The sequence below is a fragment of the Drosophila subpulchrella genome, chromosome 3L, assembly GCF_014743375.2.
Source record: "Drosophila subpulchrella strain 33 F10 #4 breed RU33 chromosome 3L, RU_Dsub_v1.1 Primary Assembly, whole genome shotgun sequence".
Taxonomy (NCBI): Eukaryota; Metazoa; Arthropoda; class Insecta; order Diptera; family Drosophilidae; genus Drosophila; species Drosophila subpulchrella.
In genome coordinates, this window is record NC_050612.1 from 4,673,581 (window position 1) to 4,696,407 (window position 22,827).

A 22,827-nucleotide genomic window follows, 5' to 3' on the forward strand; every position below is an offset into this window, starting at 1 on the left:
TTATACTTCTCTTAACCGGTTATTCGAATCCAGCCGCCCAAGTGCAAGTCCAGTGATCACGGTTTGTGTCCGTGCTGTGATTTCAGTAGAACAGTGTATGGAACTGCATTACTGACTTAGACCCGACTCAAACCGCTTTAGCTGCCAATTTTAGCCTATTTCTTTGTCTATTTAAACACCCCAATCGGTTAACAGAAATCTAACAGACAAGAGAGCAGGCAAGCTGACTTTGGGAGCGAGCTTTGGGGGAGAGCCGAGTCTATTTAAGCACCCGCGAGCATTTACTTTTTTGATTCTGAATCTCACCCGCGCTGCTTTCGGTTCCGGTTGCCACAAAAATATTGGGGAAAATACAGCGATATCCGATAAATCGCCGGGATAAAATAACACAGACGCTGTGCGCCTTGCAGTGAAAGATAGTGGATATTTTGGCAGTTCTTTGGGCTCCTCGCATCGCAACTTTCTAACGATAATAATTTTAGCTGCGCGCTTTTTCGACGGCTCTCCACCGCCGCCGTCGCCGAACAAACAATAATAATGAAAAGCGCCAGACAAAAACCGAAGAGCTAATTGGCCGACCAGTACCAAAGCCATTTGTTAATCGTTAGTTCCGCTGACATGTTTGCATATCCACCGACCAAGTTTTCGTGCTGTTAAAAGGGAGCTGCCAAGTAGTGCAATAAAATCAAAATAAGTTGAAAGCAAAAAATCCTTAATACACACGCACACACAGGAGCAGACGTCTGGGGGAGTGTGTGTGCGAGTGAGTGTAGGTGTAGGTGTGTGCTCGTGCGCAGGCGCCGATTCGAGTTTCTGTGCATTAATTGCTTTTGGCCAAGTAGACTACAATACGATCGAAAGGTGGGTTATCTTGACTTTTAATTCGTTTATTTTTGGTGTATTTCTATTAATCTTTGCTGATGTGTGTGTTTTATGATTGCGAAAGGTGCCCACCCACGCATGCTGGCCAAAACCAATCCCACCCCTCCCCCCCTTGCACCACCCGCACATTTACTACGCGCGCTTTGCCGGAAAGCTTCGAGTCTGCGACGGCGTAAGCTTTTTCTTTCATTCAAGTCGTTTGCCGTTATGCTGCGTGAAAGTTAATTCCGTTTACTATCGGCATTCATCATCATCATCATCGCCGCACCGCCCACACACTCCCCCACCCCCGTCCAACACCCACCTCCCCCCCCCCCCACACTCCACACCTTTTGCCGGCTTTTGTGCTAAGCATTTAAGCGGTAATTGACATGCATTCGCCGATATGTGTTGACAGATAACCTCCACTATCATTTTTTGTTGCCGTTTGCCAGTTGCCCTTTGCCCTTTCCCTTTCGCTTTTCGCTTTACTTTGGAAGAAGTGGGTGGGCTTCGGGGGATTATTATTACGAGGGGATTAGGGTAGTGCCTGCCACGAAGCCCAATTTTCATCATCTTGAGTGCGGCTTAAAGTGTTACCATTGCAGGCGGGGTCGAAAACCGAAGCAAAGGCAATTTCAAAGTTTTCGAATTTTATTTGCATACCCGTATTCGGGTTCGAAATTGAAATACATTTGGTTTAGTTATACAGCTGAGCTAAGAAATTGTCTTATGCTAATCATGCTTACTGCACTTATAAGACCCATGATAATAAAACCACTAAGGGAAACCTTAAAAGTCGCATTGCTTCAGAAGGTAGCTAGAGTCTGGTGAGCACGTTTTCGATCAGAACTCAAGCATTCTTAAGCACACTCAGTACATGTCATAAACGTATTGGCTTTGCCCTTTCTGAACACATTATAAAAAACCATTTACACCGACCGAACCGATCTGAAATTATGAAACTCCGATACAATCCGATTTATTTTTTAATAGCATTAATAAGTAAAAACAACAAGGCGTAGCAAATTTGAGGCGTACAAATTGGATTAGAGATATATTCCCCAAAAGCGCCAAGCCATACGTGTATTTATGAGGTTATTCCTGGCAAAACACGACCTAATTATGACCGCTGCCGCCTTAAATGTGCGCTCTTCCCCAGATCACTTTCATATTCAGCGAAGAAATACGTTCCTGGAGAAGTGTAATCCGCTTTCTGGCTTAACATTCTGCTGCCGGCTCTCCCAGAGAAAGAAACCAAATTGCGCTAACTTAATCAGAGCGACGTGCAATTACGTGCATTAGAGCATTTCACTTGGTCCTCCTGCCTCCAACCTCCAACCTCCAGCTCCCAATCCCCGGATCCCAGCTGCTCAGCTCCTTTCTTGGCCGGCTCTTGTTCCATTTGTTTCCGTTACCTTTTGTCATCCATCGCGCCTTTCAACAGCTCACCGAAGCGACTGAGGGCGACGGCGCCGTCGAGAAAATATCGCACTTAAATTGCACTTAATGAAGCTGCATCATCACATTTTGCATTTCATGCAAAGGCACACTGAGCCAAAATACCCAGTTTGAAATGTATAATTCGTTTGAAACAAAAGTAATTGGTTTAGATTAAATTAGCTCTGTAAAACCTTTTATAAGGAATATATGAAATTACCAGGGACCGTATATAATCAATATTTGTGATTTTTATTTTAAATGACCTATTTTGGCTGATTTTAAGATTCATTTCAAGAATAAGTTGGGTAATTTACACATCCCTCGTGGGCACGAACAAAAATAGTGGCATTTTTGACATGTAAAAGTAAGAATCGCACTAGTCTTTTCAAAATAAAAATCACAAATAATGAATATTTTTGGTCCCTGGACAATACTTGTAAGTAGATTGAGCGTTGTATCGATGCAAAACACAAATTAGTTTAAATTAATTAAATTGTGATTTTACAACAACAACAAAAAAGGGGCTATCAGTTCACATATTAGGTCATTATATTTATCTAAAATGTAAAATAATGCATTAATACAATCACAACCCATGTTAACACTTTTTTATCATGTTAGCAGAAATCCCCAAGTTAACTGCGATCCAGGCTTCCTCTTTTTTTTTGCAAATTGGGGATTTGGGATGCAAATCACAGCCCACATTTTATTATTTGCTATATTCCTACACTGTTTTGATCGGTTTCATAAAACATACTTTGATTTTGCTCTGTGCTGCCGGAGAAGGCAGTGTCGGAAGGGCTCACTCCGCTGCCATTTCTTTCGTACGTGAGGAGATTCCACACTCGGAGCACAATGCTTCAGCCACTTGCATTCAACAGACAAATGAGTGGAAATTATGCCAAGACACTGGCAATTAATAAGTGGAGAAAAGCAACGTAAGCCCTCCCATCCCCGTCCCCAATCCCTCAATTCCCCACCCCCTTCCGTCTTCCGTTTGACTTTTGTCTCTGGCCACCTGCTGTTAGCCGCCTTCAGTGATTACAGACACTCCGCACACCTCGGCGCCCAACCCCACTCACCTGAGATCCCTGCAAGCCGAACGTCTCATTTACATGCTTGCATTGGGGGCGGTGAGTGTTTGCCAACGGCAATACATAATAATCCCCGGGTCGGGCTGCACTGCTAGAAATCTTTGGGTTCCATTGCCGACGAGCCCCGGGCTCTGAAAATATAATTGGGCTGTGTGTCATGACTTGAATTTGATGGGGTTTCACAGAGATAGCTGTGATTGACTTGGTAATTGGGTATTGTTATTTACAGAGACATTTGCATACTAATTCCTAATACTTTTCGAACAGGCTTTTTTAAACACACAGAATTATCGTTAATAATTGAAAGGTAATCATCATACGAAATATTGGGTATTGTTATTTTAGGGGAAATTTACATACTAACTCCTAATACTTTTCGAACAGAAGTTTTCAAAACACACAGAATTATCTTTTGTTAATCGAAAGGTAATTATGATGCGAAACGCGTTAGATATATTCCAAACGTTTACGAGTTAGATTTATTCCGTTAAGCAAGAATGATTCGGTCCATATATACATTATATGAGAACAGCACACGACATAGTTAGTTTCATCGTAGGTTTAAGTCTTGAGAACTCTATCGAGAATTGAAGTAGAGCTAAACACCGTTTTGATCCAGCTCAATAGAATTTTGACAATCTGGTTCCAAACATCTAGTATTAATTACTACATATATTTTATCTATCAAGTTTCATCAACTTTTCCTGGAGAAGAACAAAACTTTTCAGAATTTCATGTTCTGTATTGGGAGAAAATATATTCGCTTTTTTATGGGTATATTAAAAAATCACACAATAAGGTGTCTCATATATTTAATATACTTTTAAAAATACCTTCTCTTAATCTGAAAATGTACTGTAAATATTCTGAACACCACGTTCACAAGAGCAAAGTCATGCTGACCAGTTCTTGGCAATTGTTTTTGCCCAGGACGCCGCAGAATGTCAACTAATATACATAAGCAGGCATGCAAGTGGTTCTGGGATTGGAATTGGGCAAACACCAGACCTGTGGCCGTAACGCCCACACCCCGCCATCCGATACACACGCAACCCCATACACACAAGCCACCCGAGCCCACACTCGACAATCAATATAAACGCATTTTCATAATTAATCAATGCTGAATAATTTGTCGATAGAGCCAGGTTATGCTGTGTCACTGGTCGAGGTGGAGGGGGGAGGGCGGGATGAGTGGGCGGGTGTGCTAATAAGCAAATCTCAGAGGTTTGTTTTGGCTTTTATCGGTCGCAGCGGCGGCTTTGCGGTGAACACATGAAAAATCTATCTATCGGAATCCCACACACACCACGGGGCACATGAATGGCATACTGGAATACCGACGGCAGGGCCAAGCCAACTGTGAAAGCCGCGTTTACACTAGGACCCAAATGGGCGATAGTAAAATGCTAAATATAGCCGTGGATTTGGGGTTTAAAAGCAAACGCCATGTACGAACTTTAAAATATTGTGAAATAATACATTTTTTCTTTAAAGGTTATGGGCGATAATGTAAATTTACTAACTAGCTTCTGATATAACATAAAATCCGATCCACAATCCTCCATTTTATCAAATGTGGTGGATATGTGGTTGAAATTTGATGAGAACTGTCCCTCCCTTGTGAAACTTTAACCTATATAAACGCCCTTCATCAAGGGGCAAAGTGTAAATGCCGCTCTAATAATCTCATAAGGTTATTTTACTTTCGGTTGAGTTCTCGCATTACAAAAATAACTAACAACTGAAAGAGTCGGGCAACTAAATGACTAAACCGACTGGGCTTCGAACAGCATCCCCGGAATCCCCTCCCTTTTCTGGGGCACAGTTCGAGTGGCTGCTGCCTTTTGTGTGTGCGGCATGTCCTGGGTATTATGTGTATTTAAAGATCATTAGTGCGCAATTTATATGTAGATATTCCGGAATATACGTACGTAAGTGCGTATCGATTTCCACCAGTTGAGCGGGCCGAGAGCTTAATGCCAGCCCCAACGTGTGGCGGCTTTGTTAAGAATGATTAAGAGGCTTCGATGGCATCAGCGGCCAGGCGGTTGAAGGGTTCGATGGGGTTGGGGGTCGGTAGGTCGAGAGGTCGGGGTGGGCGCAATGTGGGCCGAGGGCGCAGGGCGGTGTCAAGGCCAAGCGTCAAGACATGTGTTCCCGGTGGGGTTCTACCTTAATCGAAGCTAAGCCGGATGTGGGGCCAAATGAGAAAAAAACGAGAGTGGCGGAAGAGAGGACTTGGCTTACGACGATGAATTGGCTTAAAGTTAAATACCCATTAAAGGACCTTTCCTGTTTCCATTTTTTCTACCATGTTTTCTGAAGGTGAACTTGTATTTTCTGCAAATAAAATGCTTGAAAGAAAAAATGTTCTTAAAATAAGTAAAATACCTTCTCAAAACATTCTTCACTCCTTCAAACACAATGCCTCGAAATTGATTTTGCCATTAACATTAAACGATTTTCACCTGGGCTTTTTATGCCCCTACCTCTATTCCCCAGCAGCCCCGAAGTATGCAATAAAAAATCGTTCCGCATTTTAAACGAGAATTCGGCGTGGCCTCCTTCACCGCCATCCATCCGCAATATATCGTTGTCAATTTCGCCGATAACGATCAAGATTCCATTAAACCCATAAGAGACTTTTTCGCCATCAACTGGCGCAGCATTTGTGCATACATTTCCATTAAAATGCAGGATCCTGGGCGGTTCAGGTTCAGATAAAGGGAATTAAATGCAGGGCGGCGGGAAAAGGTTGCGGATTAAATTAATGTGGGGAAACAATGAGAGGACGAGGGCGCCAGTTGTTGCCACTCGCTCTAATGAAGCAACATTTGCACACACAGATACGCACCCACACAGACGCAGAACGGAGCAAATAGCGCAAATTCCGTGGAGCTTCTGCGCCAGCAAAAAGAAGCGGAGCCAGCCATAAATATTTTTCGAAATAAATTCTCGTTTACAAATTATGATTTTATGACTTTTTGATGGCGCCGCCACAAGACCCACACTTACGCAATTCGCGCGCACACACACACGCAGGGTAATATATTTCCGCTCGTCGAGAAGGGGTGGGGTTGGGGGGGCGACTCGAAGGAAAAACGCTTTACGTATTTATGGCAATTTCGCATTGGGCGGCCACTGCTGCTGCTGCTGCTACCGCTTTATATATCGATACAAAGGACCTCCTTTTCGCCCATCACCAAGTTTGCATTAAAAAAATTGGCACAAAAAACAAAGCGAAAAAATCGGACAAAAAGGGCGAGCCTTAAAGCGACGCCAAAAAAAGTTATTACACGAAAGCGCGAAAAAATTCTGTTCGAGTTGAATGCAACTTCCATGTGAATGTGTGTGTGTTTGGGCATATGTATGGGTGCAGCAGCTGCTGCCACTTCCCAGCATTTGTGTGCCATTTTTTGCCCGATTTTCGCGCTGCCTACTTTTGGGCGCATAATTTATGACCGCCCGGCATTAAATTAGCCAAAGCGCCGCATGAAAAACGGCAGAAACGCTGGCGACAACCGACGTCCGGCGCTTATTAGGCGATGACGTAGCAGGGGGCGGAGGGTCAAGGGGCGGGGCTCCAATTGGCGGGGTGTTCCGGAGGGGGCGTGACACACATCCCCACAAACAGGCCAAATCTCCTTGGGCCAAGTCAGCGGGCGCTACCAACATTTCCCATTTATTCTAGCAGAGCTTTCTGCGACTGTGCGTTTTTTTACCAAGCCTTCACTGCTAAGTTATTCGCAATATATCAAATATTTGTTTCCCATTTATATATCTTTTTAGGGGCCTGAAAATAAGTTGAGCGCAATGAAATACAATTGGCCACAGTTTTTGTTCAATTTATTTCGGGATCAGTAAACAATGAGAATTTTCGGAATAATTTATTTAATGAAAATAAAAGCTGCAGAGCCGTGGGAATAATTTGGCGAATTTTTCGAATATTATTAAGATTCTATTTGGCTATTGCTTGTTTAATCGCTTGTTTTCATTTCATTTGAATACAATGAACGCTGTATTAAACAGAGAGTTAGGAAATGCCTTAAACAACAAAGATATTGTTATCTCGTAAAGTTTGTTCATGACAGTCTAATATTAAGGAATGCATTTTAAAGCATATAGACCCACTGACTTTCTCCTGATATTTAATAAGTGAGATGATATTGATGGTATTTTGCTTTTTATGTATACCTAAACTACAAAATATAATACAATATACACACAAATTTGTTTAATACCAGTGGTAAAACCATGCTTTATGGTCCAAGGCTTTAGCAAATATGAGCGCACAATTAGCGAGGATAATGTTTATTGCAAATAGTAGGCCAATTAAATGTTTTTTATATAATACGATTCAATGATTCTTCTCATTTCGAAATTGCAACACAACTTTTTAATAATTTAACTGTACCATACTCTGATTTACATATATTCTACAAAGTAATGTTGCAAGTATCACTGGAATAAATTAAGGAAAAGTCTCAGACATTCAATTGGTTATCCTATTGATTAAGTAGAAGTTCCATGTTTACCCTAGCACGTTTGACAAACTTTTCCGGACTCACAAGGCAGCCCTCGTTCCTTGCCCTTAAATGAGAGTACATACACACATCTGTGCGCCTTGAGTGTGTTTGGGTGTGTTTACTTACAATTATGAGCGTGTTGATGACAACGTTGCAGAGCCTTCGTCCTTCGTCCTTCGTCTCAAGCAGTCACACACTTGGAAAAGTTTTTTATACATTTTCGCCAAGTCTTCGGGGGGCCTTGAGCTGCGGCATTGCAATAATAATTACAAATGTTGCACAATAAATTGCAAAGTAAACAGACTTGGTGACGGCAGCAGCATAGGAAGGAGCGGCAGCAGCAGCAGCCAAAGCTGAGGCAGCGGCAAAATTACTTCCTGCTGAATCGTAGCGGAAATGTACATACAAATGGCACTCACACAGACGCAATCGCAGTCACAGAAGCAGGATGTGTCTGACTGGAGCAGTCCTTTTCCGGTTGAGAGCGTGAGCACGAAATCGAATTGGAGCGGAGGGACGCCCATGCCCGTTCACGGTGGCATCTCTGGCCGGAGTCCTGGTCCTCGGAGAGTGGCAACTTGTCAGATAGAAAATCATAGGAAAAAGTCCCGCGGCGGCGACAAGATGCGTAATTGCGGAGCTCCGAGCGGAGAACTGTTGCGCTGTGGCCGCCGAGGATGTGTAAGGATGTGTGTGTGGAAGGATGTGGCCGGAAATGGAAGGATGTGCGCCCCAAATGCCACGGCTTTTTGCATTCCCGCCCGGGTGTCGCCACCTCCGCCCCTCCGCCAGTCAGCACTGCTTCTTGACTTGTCGGGAATGCAATAAATCCTGGACTGGCAAAACAATGACAAATGCCCGCTCTTCCGCTACGCATTTCTTCCTCCGTGTGTCATCCGCATGCCGGACATTTAATTTGATATCCGCTTATTGCCAGCAGTTCCCTCCCCGCTCCTGTCATCTGCATGTCTAACTGCATATTCCATTGAGACTCAATTGCAAATCGTTGGCAGCCAAACTGCGATATTATCTTAATGGCTAACATGGCCAAAAGTATTTCTCTGCTGCAACAGGCTCATTTCCACTGCATTCACAGCAAATGACCACTCTAAAAATGAATCGCTTATCTCCACAATTAGTGTTATATGACTTAGCATCCGTTCAGCTGTCACATTGTTAATTATTGCTCAAACGTCCATAAATTAGGCTAAGCCTCTGTTTTATCAGGCGCTGTAAATTAATAAATTTTAAAGTAAGCAAGGAATGATTTTATTGCTGCGTAATTTTATACGGATGCAAAGACCATTAATCTTTTATTACAATCTTTCATTTTCCAAAACAAAGTGAATGCCAAAAATTAAATGTAGTACTTTCCGTCCTTTCAGCCCCTGCTGGCGACTATCATGTAGAGTACCATATCAGCACCGCGCAATCGAAGTCAGAGGGAATCATGGTGGAATCCTCCAGTCTGGGGAGGACCCCGCCGGCGGCCCAGCAGCCCATTCCGCAGCAGCACTCCCCCTCCCCCTCGGGGTTGCGGTGCGGCAACATGGAGACGAGGGTGCGCGGCGCCTGGTACCGCGTCCTCGTCACACTGGAAACGGACTTCCTGGCCGTCAGCCTGGACGAATCCTGTGAGGCGGCGCAGCCATCCAACGATGGACAATCTACCACCCTGAACGGAACCATGGGGTGAGTTCTAAATTAGTTATTCACTTGATTTAAATTTAAGGACTTTAGACCTGAGATAAAAAGGAATATTTTTGTTAGACTAAAATTGTATTTTATCATAGCTTGTTCTTAGGGTTACTAGATTTTAAAATGTTTAACAAGAAGTTTTTTTGAGCATTGACTTCAGAATTTGTCACTCATACGTACTGTTGCCTTTAATGAAAATTTTATTAACATCTAGGTGGCAAAGACTTCAACCAAACATTTGTTTGTTTCTCTGCCATATTTTAACAATTATTCCAACGAAACTAATAAGTTGACAAGGCTAGAAATTGAAGAATCGATTGTTTTGGACTAAATTCTTACAGGCATGCGGGTCGTATGAATAATTTTTAAGGAAACTATAAAGCATTAATCTTAAAATAAAGTTTTGAAGTTTTTCGGATACATATTTCGCACAATAGTATTTTACTTTTGGACAACCCAATACGGAATTTTACAATTCGTTTGCATTTTTTGCCCTTAAGTACTTAAAATATACTGGCGCTTAGTGTGTTTTACAAAGTGGATAAATCTTATTAGGTCTAGTTTTACAAGTCGGTAAATTTTTGCACAAATTTTAAGTACCAGTCATAACAGTCCCAAATATGAAAATAATATACCCTAAAAATCTCATAAATGTCTGCATTTAACCCTCTATCTTTCCCCCAGGAGCAATCACAGTGGCGGAGGAGGCGGTGGCGCCGGAGGAGGTGGGTCTGGCGGAGCTGGCCAGAACGGCAGCCTGCCCAGTTCCGCCTCGCTTCAGGGGATGAACATCCAGGACACGGAGCTAGATGGCTCCGGGGGCAACGACAACGGCGACCTCTGCCTGAACAACAACAACAATGCCGGCGACGGGGGCGGCATGGATATGTGCGACGTACCTGACCATGTGGCCAACCAGAAGCGGCATGTGCGGATCATCAAGTCGGACAACAACGGCCTGGGCATCTCCATCAAGGGCGGGCGCGAGAACCGAATGCCCATCCTCATCTCGAAGATCTTCCGAGGCATGGCCGCCGACCAGGCCAAAGGACTCTACGTGGGCGACGCCATCCTGACGGTCAACGGGGAGGAGCTGCGGGACGCCACCCACGACGAGGCGGTGAGGGCCCTCAAGCGGTCCGGTCGAGTGGTGGATCTGGAGGGTGAGTACACACCGATGATACATTTGTTGCCCTCCTGGCCAGAATGTCAAATTGTTATTTGCGTAAAACATTTCGCACACACGGAATGGGAAAGGTGGTGTGCCGAAAAGGAGAAGAGCTTAAAAAACGCGAGTCAAACTAACAAGTAAACTATGAGTACCGTCGCGAACAGTTGGGCACAGTGGGTGGGATAAGTGTTGGATTATCCAAAAATACAGAACCAGCAGCTCAATAATGACATATTAGCTTATATCCCTAACCTTCGATGCTTAAACGTTGTCTATACCATTCGAAAGTATTGTATATCTGTTCTGATTCCTCATCTCCTGTCCAACACTCCGCTCACAATATGAACATCTAAATTCGATGTATAACCAAAGTTTTAATCGCACTCCCCAACTATGAACTAAAATCCATCCCAAAATTCAGATCCCTCTTAGCAACAATAAATTTGAAACATTTATTATCTGCTGCTTGTTTTTGTGATAAATTGTGTCTTTGATTCCCTCCTCCCCGTCCCAAAGCTGCACAGATAATCTTTTACAAACTTGTTCAACCGTGATTAATTGACCGACAGTGGGGATTCTTTTTGTCCCGTCGTTGTAGCATCCGTCCCATGGTGGCGTGGTGGAGTAGCGAGTTGGAAGGGCGGAACAGAGGGTTTTAGTGCAAATACATACGTGGGATTACTCAGCAAAACATGCGAGTTACTGCCGCAGCCACTGCGACTGCTATTGCCACTGTTGCAGCTGGGTCCTGTTATAAATCCCCAGCATCCAGATCCAGATCCAGCCCTCCCTGGCAGGAGTCCCCTTTGGGCCACCGCTTCATGTTGACTGTTAGCTGTTGACTGCCGTTAGTTGGTTGGTCGGATGGTTGGTTGGCTGGTTGGTTGGCTGGTTCGTTGCCTGGTTTGTTTGCCCCGGCTTGGCAATGAGTAATGAGAAAAGTTTTCTTTCCATTTGATCAAATGGCCCAAAAATACATAGTCGCTTCTTGTGGGTGGTGCACCCGCCCAGTGTTGTCGAGTGGCAAAAAGCAAAAATGATTCAGGTTGCGGAAGGTTGGGTTCTTGGGATGCTGGGATGCTAGGATTCTGGGGTGTTGGGATGGCCTGCTACGCACTGCATTCTCAACTGTCTGAGTAGCTGGCAGACGTAAATAAAGCAAGGGTTATAGGTGATGAGAGCGGTGTGCTATAGATAGAGGACGAAAATAATTATCAAGGTTTGCTAAGCTGTCTGCAGGGTCGTTCGGGAAGCCAAGCTGAACGGCAGCACTTCGACTGTCTTGGAACTACATATATTTTAATCTGAGACTTGTTAAGATGTATTTGTTTTTATTATACAAGAGCTTGAAATGGATTTTTATTTAACTAAAGAAAGCTCTTACACCTGAATAAACAACTGATAAAGGGCGTCTTTCTCCACCAACTATTAAATTCAATCGACCCTCCATAGGCATTACAAACTTCCCAATAGTTTTCATTCCCTAAATCGTATCTCTTCAACGGTTCAGTGAATACAAGTTATCTGCAAGAGCACACTGCATAGGCAAATATCCTGGCCCGAACCCATCGACCCGGCACTTTAAAAATGGATGTACTATTGCCAGGCCTCATCTAATAACAACCCAAGTGCATAATCACACCAGCACATCATCATCGTAATCATAATCACAGACACACAGAGAGGACAATGCCTAATCAAAATGGCCGGGCGAAGTTGGAGCCTCGTTTCCTGTTCATCTCCATTCAGTTGTGTTTTGCTTCGCTTTGCTCGGCTCCTCGTTCAAAACACAATAAACAATAGTAAGCATCAATTAGGCGATGTATGGGTGGGATGTCCTTGCGCACACACACATCGCCCACAAAGCGGGGCAATCCCAGTCCCCGGCACGCCCACTTGTGCATCCTGTGGGCGTGACACAATCACAAGCCAAACCATTTGGCATAAACAATGCAATGAACCGTGCTCGACAATTTTGCTGAAACAACTTCCTCTGCGAAATGATGGGAAAAGGCTTCAGTCGAATCGGGGAATCCACTCCGACACAGCCAATTCCATTTCCTTGACACACACATTTCCTGGTCACCAGCTGCTTCGGCCGAACAATCGCTTTAATTATATTGCGTTTAGGACAGGTAGTATTTGGCTAGTCTATAGAAGATCAAGTATAAATTATTGATTAGAAGTTACATTTAAAGCTAAAGGTTGTGAGAATTTAAAAATACTCACATACAATTTAAAAAATCCAGAAAGCATCTTTGTCTTTAAAAAGTTATCTCTATGATAACCTCACAATCAGGTTTAGGTGTCTAAAATTATGCAGTCAATAAAGTAGAATTTTCTTTCTAAATGAACTCATTTAACTTCTGAGCTTAAAATATATTGTTGCCTAATTGTAAGCACCTAGTGATTTGCATGTTTCACTTAAGACACCTATAGACATATATAGCGAAACCTGAGCCAATGAAAAGATAGACACATTTTCCAATAAAAGTATAAGTAATAAATCCAGAAAGGCTTATGTTGAATTAAGTACGTATATTTTCGTGGAATAATCCCCATTTTCAGATAAGCAGGTGAGTCCTTAGATCCTCCTCAGGCGTTCGCTCCTCAAGCGCTGTCGTGGCTGCTCCACGGCCAGGATGAGGCGGCCGAACTGCGCTCCCCTGGCGCCCAGGGGCAGCAGGATGAGGCGTCCGCTGGCCAGCTCGTTGGTCAGCGCCTCCTCCGCCGCCGCCTCCTCCACCAGCTCCACCTGCGACTCCTCCAGGTCCAACTCGTTCTCGGGCTCGCTCAGCTCGGGTACGCCGTAGGTGGTGGCGGGTGGCCCGTAGGTTCCTGCTGGTGCGGCGGCCTTGACCTCAGCCTCCGGCTCATTGTCCTCGGCTTCCGCTTCGCCCAGGGCAGGGACATCAGCAACAGGCTGCTCGCTGCCAGCAGCAACAGCGCCATCGGCGGCAAAGTCCTCGACGGCCTCCAGCGAGGGTGGCTGAAAGTCACGGGCTGGCTCCTGGGCCACCACCTCCACGGTGTCGGGCTCCAGGGGATCCTGCTCTCCGGGGGCTCCGTAGGTGTTGGCTGGCGTGCGGACGGACACTTCCAAATCCGCTTCCGTCTCGGTCTGCGTTTCCGTTTCCGGTTGCTGCTGCTCGGTGGTGCTCAATGGCTCAGTGTTCTCCAGGGTCTGCACTTCGCTGGGAATTGTGGTGCTGCTGGTGGTGGTGGTCAGTGGTTCCGTCTCGAGCTTGGGCTGCACTTCGCCGGGCAGATTGAAGGCGATCCTTGGCCGAAATCCAGCTGCCGGATACGGGGTGGAGGAGTACTCCACCTGGCGTTGACTCTTCGCCCGACGCTGCGGCATGCCGGAAACGGAGGAGAGGGCCAGGAGGCACATGGCCAGGATCAGGATGGGTTGGCTCTTCATGTTGATTGGTGGACGAGTGCTAACGGTTTGTGCCGGCTGCTGTGGGTGTCCCGCTATTTATGCGCACTATGCCACCGGTTCTCCCATCAGAATTCAGTAACGGTCGCAAGGTCGCCGTTGCCGCTGCCGTCGCCTGGGGCTATGATAACTCACTCGATCCCAGATGCACAGTGCGAATCCGAGTCCGAATCTGAATGTATGGGACAACTGACAATATTCGCGCATTTAAAAACGTATCGTGGCACATCAAAGCAGCCATCAAGCTCAATGTTAATGTCGCTTTAATATCAACAGCCTGGCAGCCCCTCCCGCAAACTTCAGTTCCATCTCGGGCTTAGCCCTCCAAGACTCACGTCATTGTCGTCAACGTGCCTCGCATGCCACGCAGCCCAGGGCCCCACGATATCTTTTGACTCCGAGAGTCTGACTCGCATTTAATTTTGGGCCAGCACATGTCCATGTTGAGCTGCTTGTGATCCATTTCGCCGCCTTTCTGGGCCAAAATATATTACTGCGAGCCAATTACAGTGGCAAAACTATTTTTGGAGAATTTCCCATGCACTGCTACGAAGCTTTGAACTCAGCTAGCAATTCATAAAAAATTAAATTTGTAAACTTTAAGGCGTTTTTAACAATACAAATACAATTTACAACTATTACATTTTATCTAACGAGGAATGTATGCTCCTACTTTCTTTACTTTCCATCAAAGAAACTTTAAAACTACCTTATAATAGAGCTAATCATGAATGGTAAATAATCATATCACAAGGGTTTTCAACTAACTTTTAAATGTCATTTGTCTAAATGCAATAACATAATTTAAGCTCCTTAATTTACTGCATACTTTTAGACACCTTAAATAACATTTTTACGAGATTTAAGTACCCAAGTAAATTATGTAGGAAACCTATAGGTTGCATTTTTTTTTTATTTCGCAAATTTTGTACGATTTGTAAAAATGCAAGGCAATATGGTAGCTCCAAATGTAGACCATTTTCGACACTGAAATAACAAATTACTAACTTGTTGGGCGAATTTATTTAACCACATATGGTTTCTTGAGTTTGTTAGATATCAAAGCTCATAGCCCCCGTACCATTTGTTTTATCTAAGCCCCTTCACATTTACATATTAACTTGTTTGTAAAACCCACAATCCTCTCAATAAGCCAATCCAATCAATTAGCCAATTTACCCCGCACCAAAGCCCCAGAAACTTGCCTCCCCTGCCTGTTTTGTTATTGAGTGAGCATTTTGATTTTCGGCTTTTGGTTTGCGGTCGTTTTCATAATTTCAACGGTGTGTTCATTAAATTAAAGTGGCCCAGATCTATAGGCACGCAAAGTGGCGCAAATGTAATCACAATTTCAAAAGCCTTTAGCCATGAATGGGCGGCGACATGCTTAACAGCTCAGCACCATCCTGCCCCAATTCCGCCCACTGACTTCGGCCGAGCTCTTGATTCGAACTTCAATTTACAAGTTGGCCAAGTTGTTTGCCAAGCTCCGCTGGCCGCTGTGCGCCCAACTTTGGCCCAAAGTATTTGCGCGCAGGCAGCCGTCTCATTGTAATTTAAATAAGCCGGAGGAGTGGGCTTCGAGCGGGGCTCTGCAACTGGATTCCAGCTCCGACTGCCAAATGTCAGCGACAGATTCCCGAGATGGCGACGGAGGCGACGACAGTTGGCTTTGCTCGCCTCCCAGAAGTCCATTAGCAATGGTTTTTACAGCTTGGCACACATTTGCGGACCCGCCGGATCCACCATCAGCCCACTGCCCACCCATCCACCCATCCACCCAAGTGGCCCCTACTTAACCAACCTGCCCACTTCCTCCCCAGGACGCGTGAGATTTTACTCGCAAAAGTTTTGCGCAAAGTTTGTTTTAACGCACGATTTGCCGAATTCCGAATGCCGCCTGCTGTTGATATCATATTCCGACCGGCCACGCCCACTTTACGGCTTGCCCCTTTGATTTATGAGCTGGGGTGGCAGCACTGCCGGATTTTCAGGATTTCCTTTTGTCGGCAAAGGTGTAAAAAGTTTTTGGCCGCCTGTGAATTAAGTGGGGTAATGTGGGGACCTGAAAGCCACGAGAGAGCGGAGTCAAATGAATGCGATTTGAGCAATATTATTATCGTAAAGATGATCTCAGAAAGCCATGTAAAGCAAAATGCAAGGGGCTTAACTTAAATGAATACTTTAACTTTAGCATTACTTAAGCTTAAGAGGATTACCAGCGTCATTGGGAAACCAAGACTGGTTTAATATTTGTTAAAGATTTAATTTAAAATTTGTAAATGATTATGGTTTCTGGGAAGCTTAATTTTTTGCAATAAGATAAGAGGTAAGAGCCTGCAGCTGCATAAAATAGGATGCATAAAACGGCTTTTTATATATATAAATATATATTTGAGGCTATTAAGTGAAATGGTGAACTTTACCTAAAAGCTTACATTGATTGAACGAGCACGTCCAACAAATAAATTAATTTTCAAGAGAATTTTGCGCAAACAGTAGAGGCTTATATTAAATTGCCTTGCTCGCCATTTCTGGCTCTATTGATTCAACCCACATGCCAGGAGCACTAAGCAAATCCTTGACTTTAATCCTTAGTGGATTGTTTGTAATACCATATTTATTTGAAAAATGTAAGCGCAAAATATTCATACTTAAGCAGCTAACAATTGTGGCCTGCGGTGGTTTTAGCCAACTTTTCCATAACTTGTTTGTTTTTCTCGAATGGTTTTTTAGCACAAACACACACTCTCATGGAGCGGCAACTTTATTTACACTTAAATGCAAAAATTTGCACAACTTATTACCGTTGTTATTGTTGTTTCTGCTGTTGCATCTAAACTTTTGCCGCCGCCAGTTGCGTTCCTCGTTTGTCGTTTTTGGCTTAGTTCAGTTTGCTCTGCAGTCCACTCCGAAAATCCAGGACCGCCCGAAAACCCCTTTTCCCCCGAAAGTCTCATCACACTTTGCGCCTGCCGCTATGCAACATTTTTATTTTTAGTTGCTCCGCTTGTTTGGCCGTTTGTTTGTCCTCGGTTGCATATTTGTGAATGCAAATGTTTGCAAACTCCAGTGGGAGTGGCAGTGGGAGTGGCATTTGGCCAGCTGGAGTGCCCTGGCGGCTTCCACCTTCCAGAGCACGGTAGATGCCAAGCAATTAGCAAGAGGGTGGCCACCCACCGTCGCATAGCCCCTCCGCCGCGTGGCCGTCTGCTCTAATTAGTTGGGCTAAACACACGAATTGAGTCGGACAAACCGCCGCCAACCGTCGGCCGATGGCATTAAGTGTGAAAATTGAATTTCCAAATCACTCGAACGGCAAACGACAACATCAACAGCAGCAACAACAGAAACAGAGGCAGAAGCAGCCAGAGCAAAGGCAAAAGCTACGACAGCGGCAACAGCAAACGGAAATTGTGCAAATGTTGTGGGCGGAATTCTGAGCATATCAAGTGGGCTGGGCCCCGGCCGGGAATGGTATGGGACTTACCAGTTAGATATACGAGTCTTGCAGAATGCCCCCTTCCCTCAGAGCAAAGCACCTGGCATCATCGGCTCAATTTGCATAGTAGTTGCACAGTGGCTTACCTGAAATCAATATAGAAATTAAAACATATTTGTTCAAAACTAATTAGAATTTTTCATAACATGATTGTATTTTTAAGTATTTACTGCCCAGAGAAATGATTTGATGGTTCATAGATGATTTTGATGAAAATCAGTATTAATTTCTTCATTTTCTATTCAATCTGTTTGCCACATTGCTTTTTGCTATCCTTTTCTATTTCGGAGATTGGCGGATACTGCTGTCTCGCTCTAACCCAGAGTAATTAAAGGTACTACCTTGCTCTTTTTTTTCTATTTCGGATTAACTGAATTTTTAATGGGAAGAGATCCAAGAAACGCTACAAAATGTACTTAAAGTACCATGCGAATATTAAATGTATCCTTACGTAATATTACTAGTAGTTGGAAAAGATACATCAATTAAAGTTCGTTGCTACCCCTGTAGCGTAAGAAAAAATATCTTATCCCTTAGTCACTACCCCGTGCCCACTGTGCGCAGGAGTTCGACGCCAGTCGAGGGACTGTGGGTGTGCAAATCGAATAAAAATGGAGCGGAAACTCTAATGAATTTATGCCGCAGCGTTTGCCAAGACTGCCGCAGCAACAGCCCCATCGGCTTTAACGAAGAAGGCTCTAACTCCGGCTGATTGAATGCTGTGAGTGCTGCATTTGCGAGTGCTTTGCTGATGACACTGTGCCCCACATCCCGCCGCATCCATATTCATGAGCCGTCGTTTGATTTGCTCTGATGTTTATATCCCCGGTTGGTTTCCTCCTGTGTGTTTTGCAGTTAAATTCCTACGCGAAGTGACGCCCTACTTTCGGAAGGCCAGCATCATCTCGGAAGTGGGCTGGGAACTCCAGCGGGCCTTCCTCTGTCCGCTGGGACCGGGCGTCCCCACCTCGCCGCCCGCCCCGAAGACGACACCCCGGGCGGATACGCGATACATCCCGCTGCAGCTGACGCATCTGGCCAGGAATCTCAAGTACATCGACCCGGGTATGTTATTCGATCCGAAAAATGTTAATGCGATTATAAGTCGTATTAAATATTAATATAATTTTATCCTTTGCATTTTATTTAATAAAATTTCAATTTTTAAAAATGTTCCTTTGTTAATAGACTCCACTTTTTATTTAAATTCTCAGTACTATACGCTTTTAAGCATTGCCATCATGATTGTCTTGATCTTTACCCCTTGATAAGTGATATATTACACTTAAAGTTAATCACATATCCTGATTCCCCAGAGAACCGGTGCTTCGAGCTGCACTCGCCGGACGGAGTGCACTCCTGCATCCTGCGAGCGGCGGACTCGGCGGAGGCCTTGGTCTGGTTCAATGCCCTCCACTCGGCGATGGGCAGCAGCACGCAGCGGGCCTTGGCCGAGGCCAATCGGGCGCTGACCAACCTCATCGGCGAGCTGAAGCACATCGGCTGGCTGAGCAAGCGGATGAGCGGCGGTGGCGGCGGAAGTTCTGGGAGCGCCGGGGGCGGAGCGGCCAGCGGGGGCAGCGGCACCTCGAACAGCGGCGTGGCCGGCGAGCTGGTAAGTGTAAGTTCACCCAAGTCCCCAATTTTTATTGTTACTACAAATCTGAAATTTCGAATTATCTTCATATTTTGGTAACCCTTTATTTTAATGAAAACCATCAAAGCAGATAAAACAAAAAAAAATCCATTATATCTGCCGTTGTTTAATTTTAATAGTATAAAAAACTTAATCAGGAATGCGTATAGTCCGCACGATGAGCAAATATTCTAGAACTTCGATACTTTTGCTAAATATATGGTGTTACATATTGTAGTGCGCACCCGGCTACTCAAAGTTCTATAACATATGATCAAAAAAAGCAGATATGTAGGTTACCTTAAATATAATCAAATATTAATACCTCTACCTCTTAAATCGAAAAAGAAATAACGGTCCACTAATATCGATGTACAAATAATAATATTTGTTCATAAATTAAAAATAATCACGTTCTAAACAAGATATGCACTCTGATCCACAGCCCAGCGGTCGTTCCAGTTCGGAGAGTTCGGACGAGAGCGATAAGTGGCTGCCCATATTCGTGGCGGTTACGGAGCGTGAGTTCCGGATCTACGAGAGTGCTCCGTGGTCGGTGGAGGCTTGGAGCCGTCCTCTGGAGATCTACGCCCTGGCCACGACGCGTCTGGCGGGAGCAGGCAACAACTCCTCCCTGAATGTAAGCAGAAAACCGGCCTCGATGCAAGGCAAATATTTTAAGAATTGTATCCTTTGGCAGGGCCAGCAGACCACCGTGTTCTGCGTCCGCTGCGGCACCGCCCGCGGGGTTCTTGTCTACTGGCTGCGCTCGGAGACGCATCGGGACATGGCCGCCTGGGCCAGATCCCTCGTTCAGGGCTCCCACCAGGCGGTCAACTACCAGAGGGAGTTCTCCTTCCGCTGCCTCTTCCAGGGCCGGCAGTGTCAATTGGTTGTGCACATAAATCGTGGCTTCTTTCTGTACGATTGCGGCGGATTCGCTCCAACCACTCCGACGGTGGCTACCTCCAAGACGCAGCTGTGGCAGTTCGCCTTCGACAAGCTAAAGGGTTCCGCGGATGATGGCACCAGGATGTTGTATCTGGACTTTGGCGATGACGGAGAGATTGTGAGTCCCTGAGAAACACTCCCCAAAGTGCATAAATCTAATGTTACCTTTCCAGGAACTCGACATGGAGTGCTGTCCCAAGCCGGTTGTTTTTGTGGTGCACAACTGCCTGTCGGCCAAAGTTCATAATATTGCCTAGGACGAGGTTGACCCGGAGGGAAAAGCTGATAATTGTTGATGTTTTGGGTACAATGGATGTGGATTTCCGGACCACGAAAAACAATTTATTAATTGGGCTGTCCAAAGCTGTATTGTTTTACGAAAGAGTATTAATACTATTATTTCTTTGACCCTTAGTCTTATCTTTCTTCTTCCTAGCTACTTAACACCTTTGGACGATTTAAAGACATTTATCTAAGTGCAATGTTTTGTTAACTCAGTCAATTAACCAGGATTTAATCAAGATTTAACCGAATTGTGGATCAGCCTAAAAGCTGACCACGAAAAGTTATGATTCAAAATGAAATTCGTTCTCTGTTTTGCCTAAAATATGAACATTTATTAATGTAAGTCCTACCAAAATTACGACTTAGTTAATTTAGCAAGGAATGGATTAGATAGTGGTAGACGAGTGAGCATTTCGCGCTTCCTGATGGCTATGGAAATGGATTAGTTGGATAGGTTTAGCTGGAAGATAAAAGCAGAAAAACAAGAGTAGATTTTTGAAAAAATACGAAGCACAAACCAAAAACAGAAAATAAAGACATGTAAGACAAAACAGAACAACTTTATTTACCTTGTAAGTAGACGTAAATTCATTTTATACGCGTGTCATTTACACAGGTTACCATCTAAAGACAAGTCGAAAAAACGAAATCTAATTCTATGAACTCCACAACATTTGCATATAAACGTTGAACAATAATTATCATAATTGTACTTAACTAATTGTATCTTGAATCTTGTATCTAAACGAAGCACACATATCTAGATGCCCGCTCTGTGGCATCGATATCGATCGTGGACTAGGCTCCAAACTAAAATAAACATAAAATCATATAGTTACCTAAAAGATACGAGTATATCCAGGCCATTTCGCAATTTCTCCCCACTCTTCATGTACAAGCCATCGATCATATGCAATTATTATACATTTATATCTACATATAACACGACACATACTCATTTTATGAAATTAGAAATTTCGATATAGACAAAACGACACAAAAAAGAAGAACAACAAAAATAATACAAATAATGACAAAAATCAATAAGAAAATAACAAAGCATAAGACGTACAATATTTTTAACGTAAGTAGTGTTGAATCTTCGATAATAAACTTATATATATAAATACTATACCATTAATCAAAGCATTTTCGTATTTTTATTTCTCACGGGGAGGCATCTCTATGGGACAGAAGAAGATCGTTATGAATGAAATATTCTAAATTTTAGAAGAATATTAAAAATAAAAGATGTCCATTATGCTGAGCTTACTTTGCCAAGAAGCAGCCACAGGAATCCAATTATACCACGCTAAAATGCAATTACTCCAAGTTAACCCTTCACCAACTGTTGTGCATTTTATGCCTGCAAATATTTCTCTGGGTCAGCAGGCAATCAATGAACTTGTAGCCTGTTGCGATTGTTGTTGCCCCCAAGACACATTTATTTCCTGTGGGTATGTGTGCTTGTATGAATTTATTTTCAATTTTATCATTTCCCATTTAAGACGAAAACAAAGTCACCCGAAGAACGTGACCAGCATGTCCAACAGCTGGCACGGTCAAGCCACTAACTTTGCTCATCACAAAGTTAAACCGACAAAACTACACAAGCTCACACACAGATACGCACCAGACCACAGACAGAGCTTATAATTGTGGCCAAATTGATAGTTATGGATGTTACAAAATGCCTAATCAATATTTATTGGGAATAGAAAATATGTATTTAATAACATGTAAATTTATTTGGCTTTATAATTCTTCAAGACCTTTTTTCATTTAAGGACCGATGGTTAGGTTCTAGTTTGTTGTCTGTCAGAGAAAGCTAACAAAAAGTTAATTTAACCGATAAATTCTCAATGTGATCTTCATTTTAGGAGCGAACAATCTTTAAACAGTCTTTTCCCACACGATCAGTAAGAAATTCGGTCTGTCAAATTAATGGGTCACAAAAACGAATGTTTTTGAAAACTGTCTTGGATGTTCATAATAAAAGGTGCCCTCTCTTTAAACGTATTACATTTTCAACTCTAATTTACGATTTGCAGAAATATCTTAGGACTCCAAGAGGAAGGCTTATTTCATTGCATACTTTCAGATGGCTATTCAGCATTCGGGGCAGTCCCTGATAGTTAAGAACTGTTTTTGCGTCCAAATAATAAACCCCATTGACACTATTTCCTTGACCTCTGCTGTAAGCGATCTAGTATGT

The 22,827-nt window shown here is 43.8% G+C and overlaps 2 protein-coding genes across 3 annotated transcripts; one reads left to right on the top strand and one right to left on the bottom strand.

The window, feature by feature from the left end:
- Positions 1 to 307: 307 nt before the first annotated feature.
- Positions 308 to 21,758, top strand: LOC119553597 (beta-1-syntrophin). 2 transcript variants are annotated; one of them, XM_037864051.1, is made up of 8 exons: positions 308 to 861; positions 9,313 to 9,619; positions 10,310 to 10,788; positions 18,596 to 18,805; positions 19,057 to 19,361; positions 19,822 to 20,016; positions 20,077 to 20,445; positions 20,501 to 21,758. In XM_037864051.1, exons 2-8 carry the CDS (start codon positions 9,378 to 9,380, stop codon positions 20,582 to 20,584), a joined length of 1,884 nt encoding a protein of 627 aa, XP_037719979.1. In that variant the 5' UTR covers positions 308 to 861; positions 9,313 to 9,377; the 3' UTR covers positions 20,585 to 21,758. The 2 variants fall into 2 exon arrangements, with proteins under 2 accessions (XP_037719979.1, XP_037719980.1); XM_037864052.1 differs by having other exon boundaries at positions 19,057 to 19,355.
- LOC119553598 lies at positions 13,381 to 14,220 on the bottom strand. Its single transcript, XM_037864053.1, has one exon. It carries the CDS (start codon positions 14,218 to 14,220, stop codon positions 13,381 to 13,383), a length of 840 nt encoding a protein of 279 aa, XP_037719981.1.
- Positions 21,759 to 22,827: the final 1,069 nt, after the last annotated feature.

Bases quoted from the DNA above. Each gene is read 5' to 3' on its own strand.
- LOC119553597 (XM_037864051.1), top strand. From the start codon at position 9,378: ATGGTGGAATCCTCCAGTCTGGGGAGGACCCCGCCGGCGGCCCAGCAG. The intron at 10,789-18,595 runs GTGAGTACACAC...TGTGTTTTGCAG, and splicing joins TCGAGTGGTGGATCTGGAGG to TTAAATTCCTACGCGAAGTG. The intron at 20,017-20,076 runs GTAAGCAGAAAA...ATCCTTTGGCAG, and splicing joins GCAACAACTCCTCCCTGAAT to GGCCAGCAGACCACCGTGTT.
- LOC119553598 (XM_037864053.1), bottom strand. From the start codon at position 14,220: ATGAAGAGCCAACCCATCCTGATCCTGGCCATGTGCCTCCTGGCCCTC.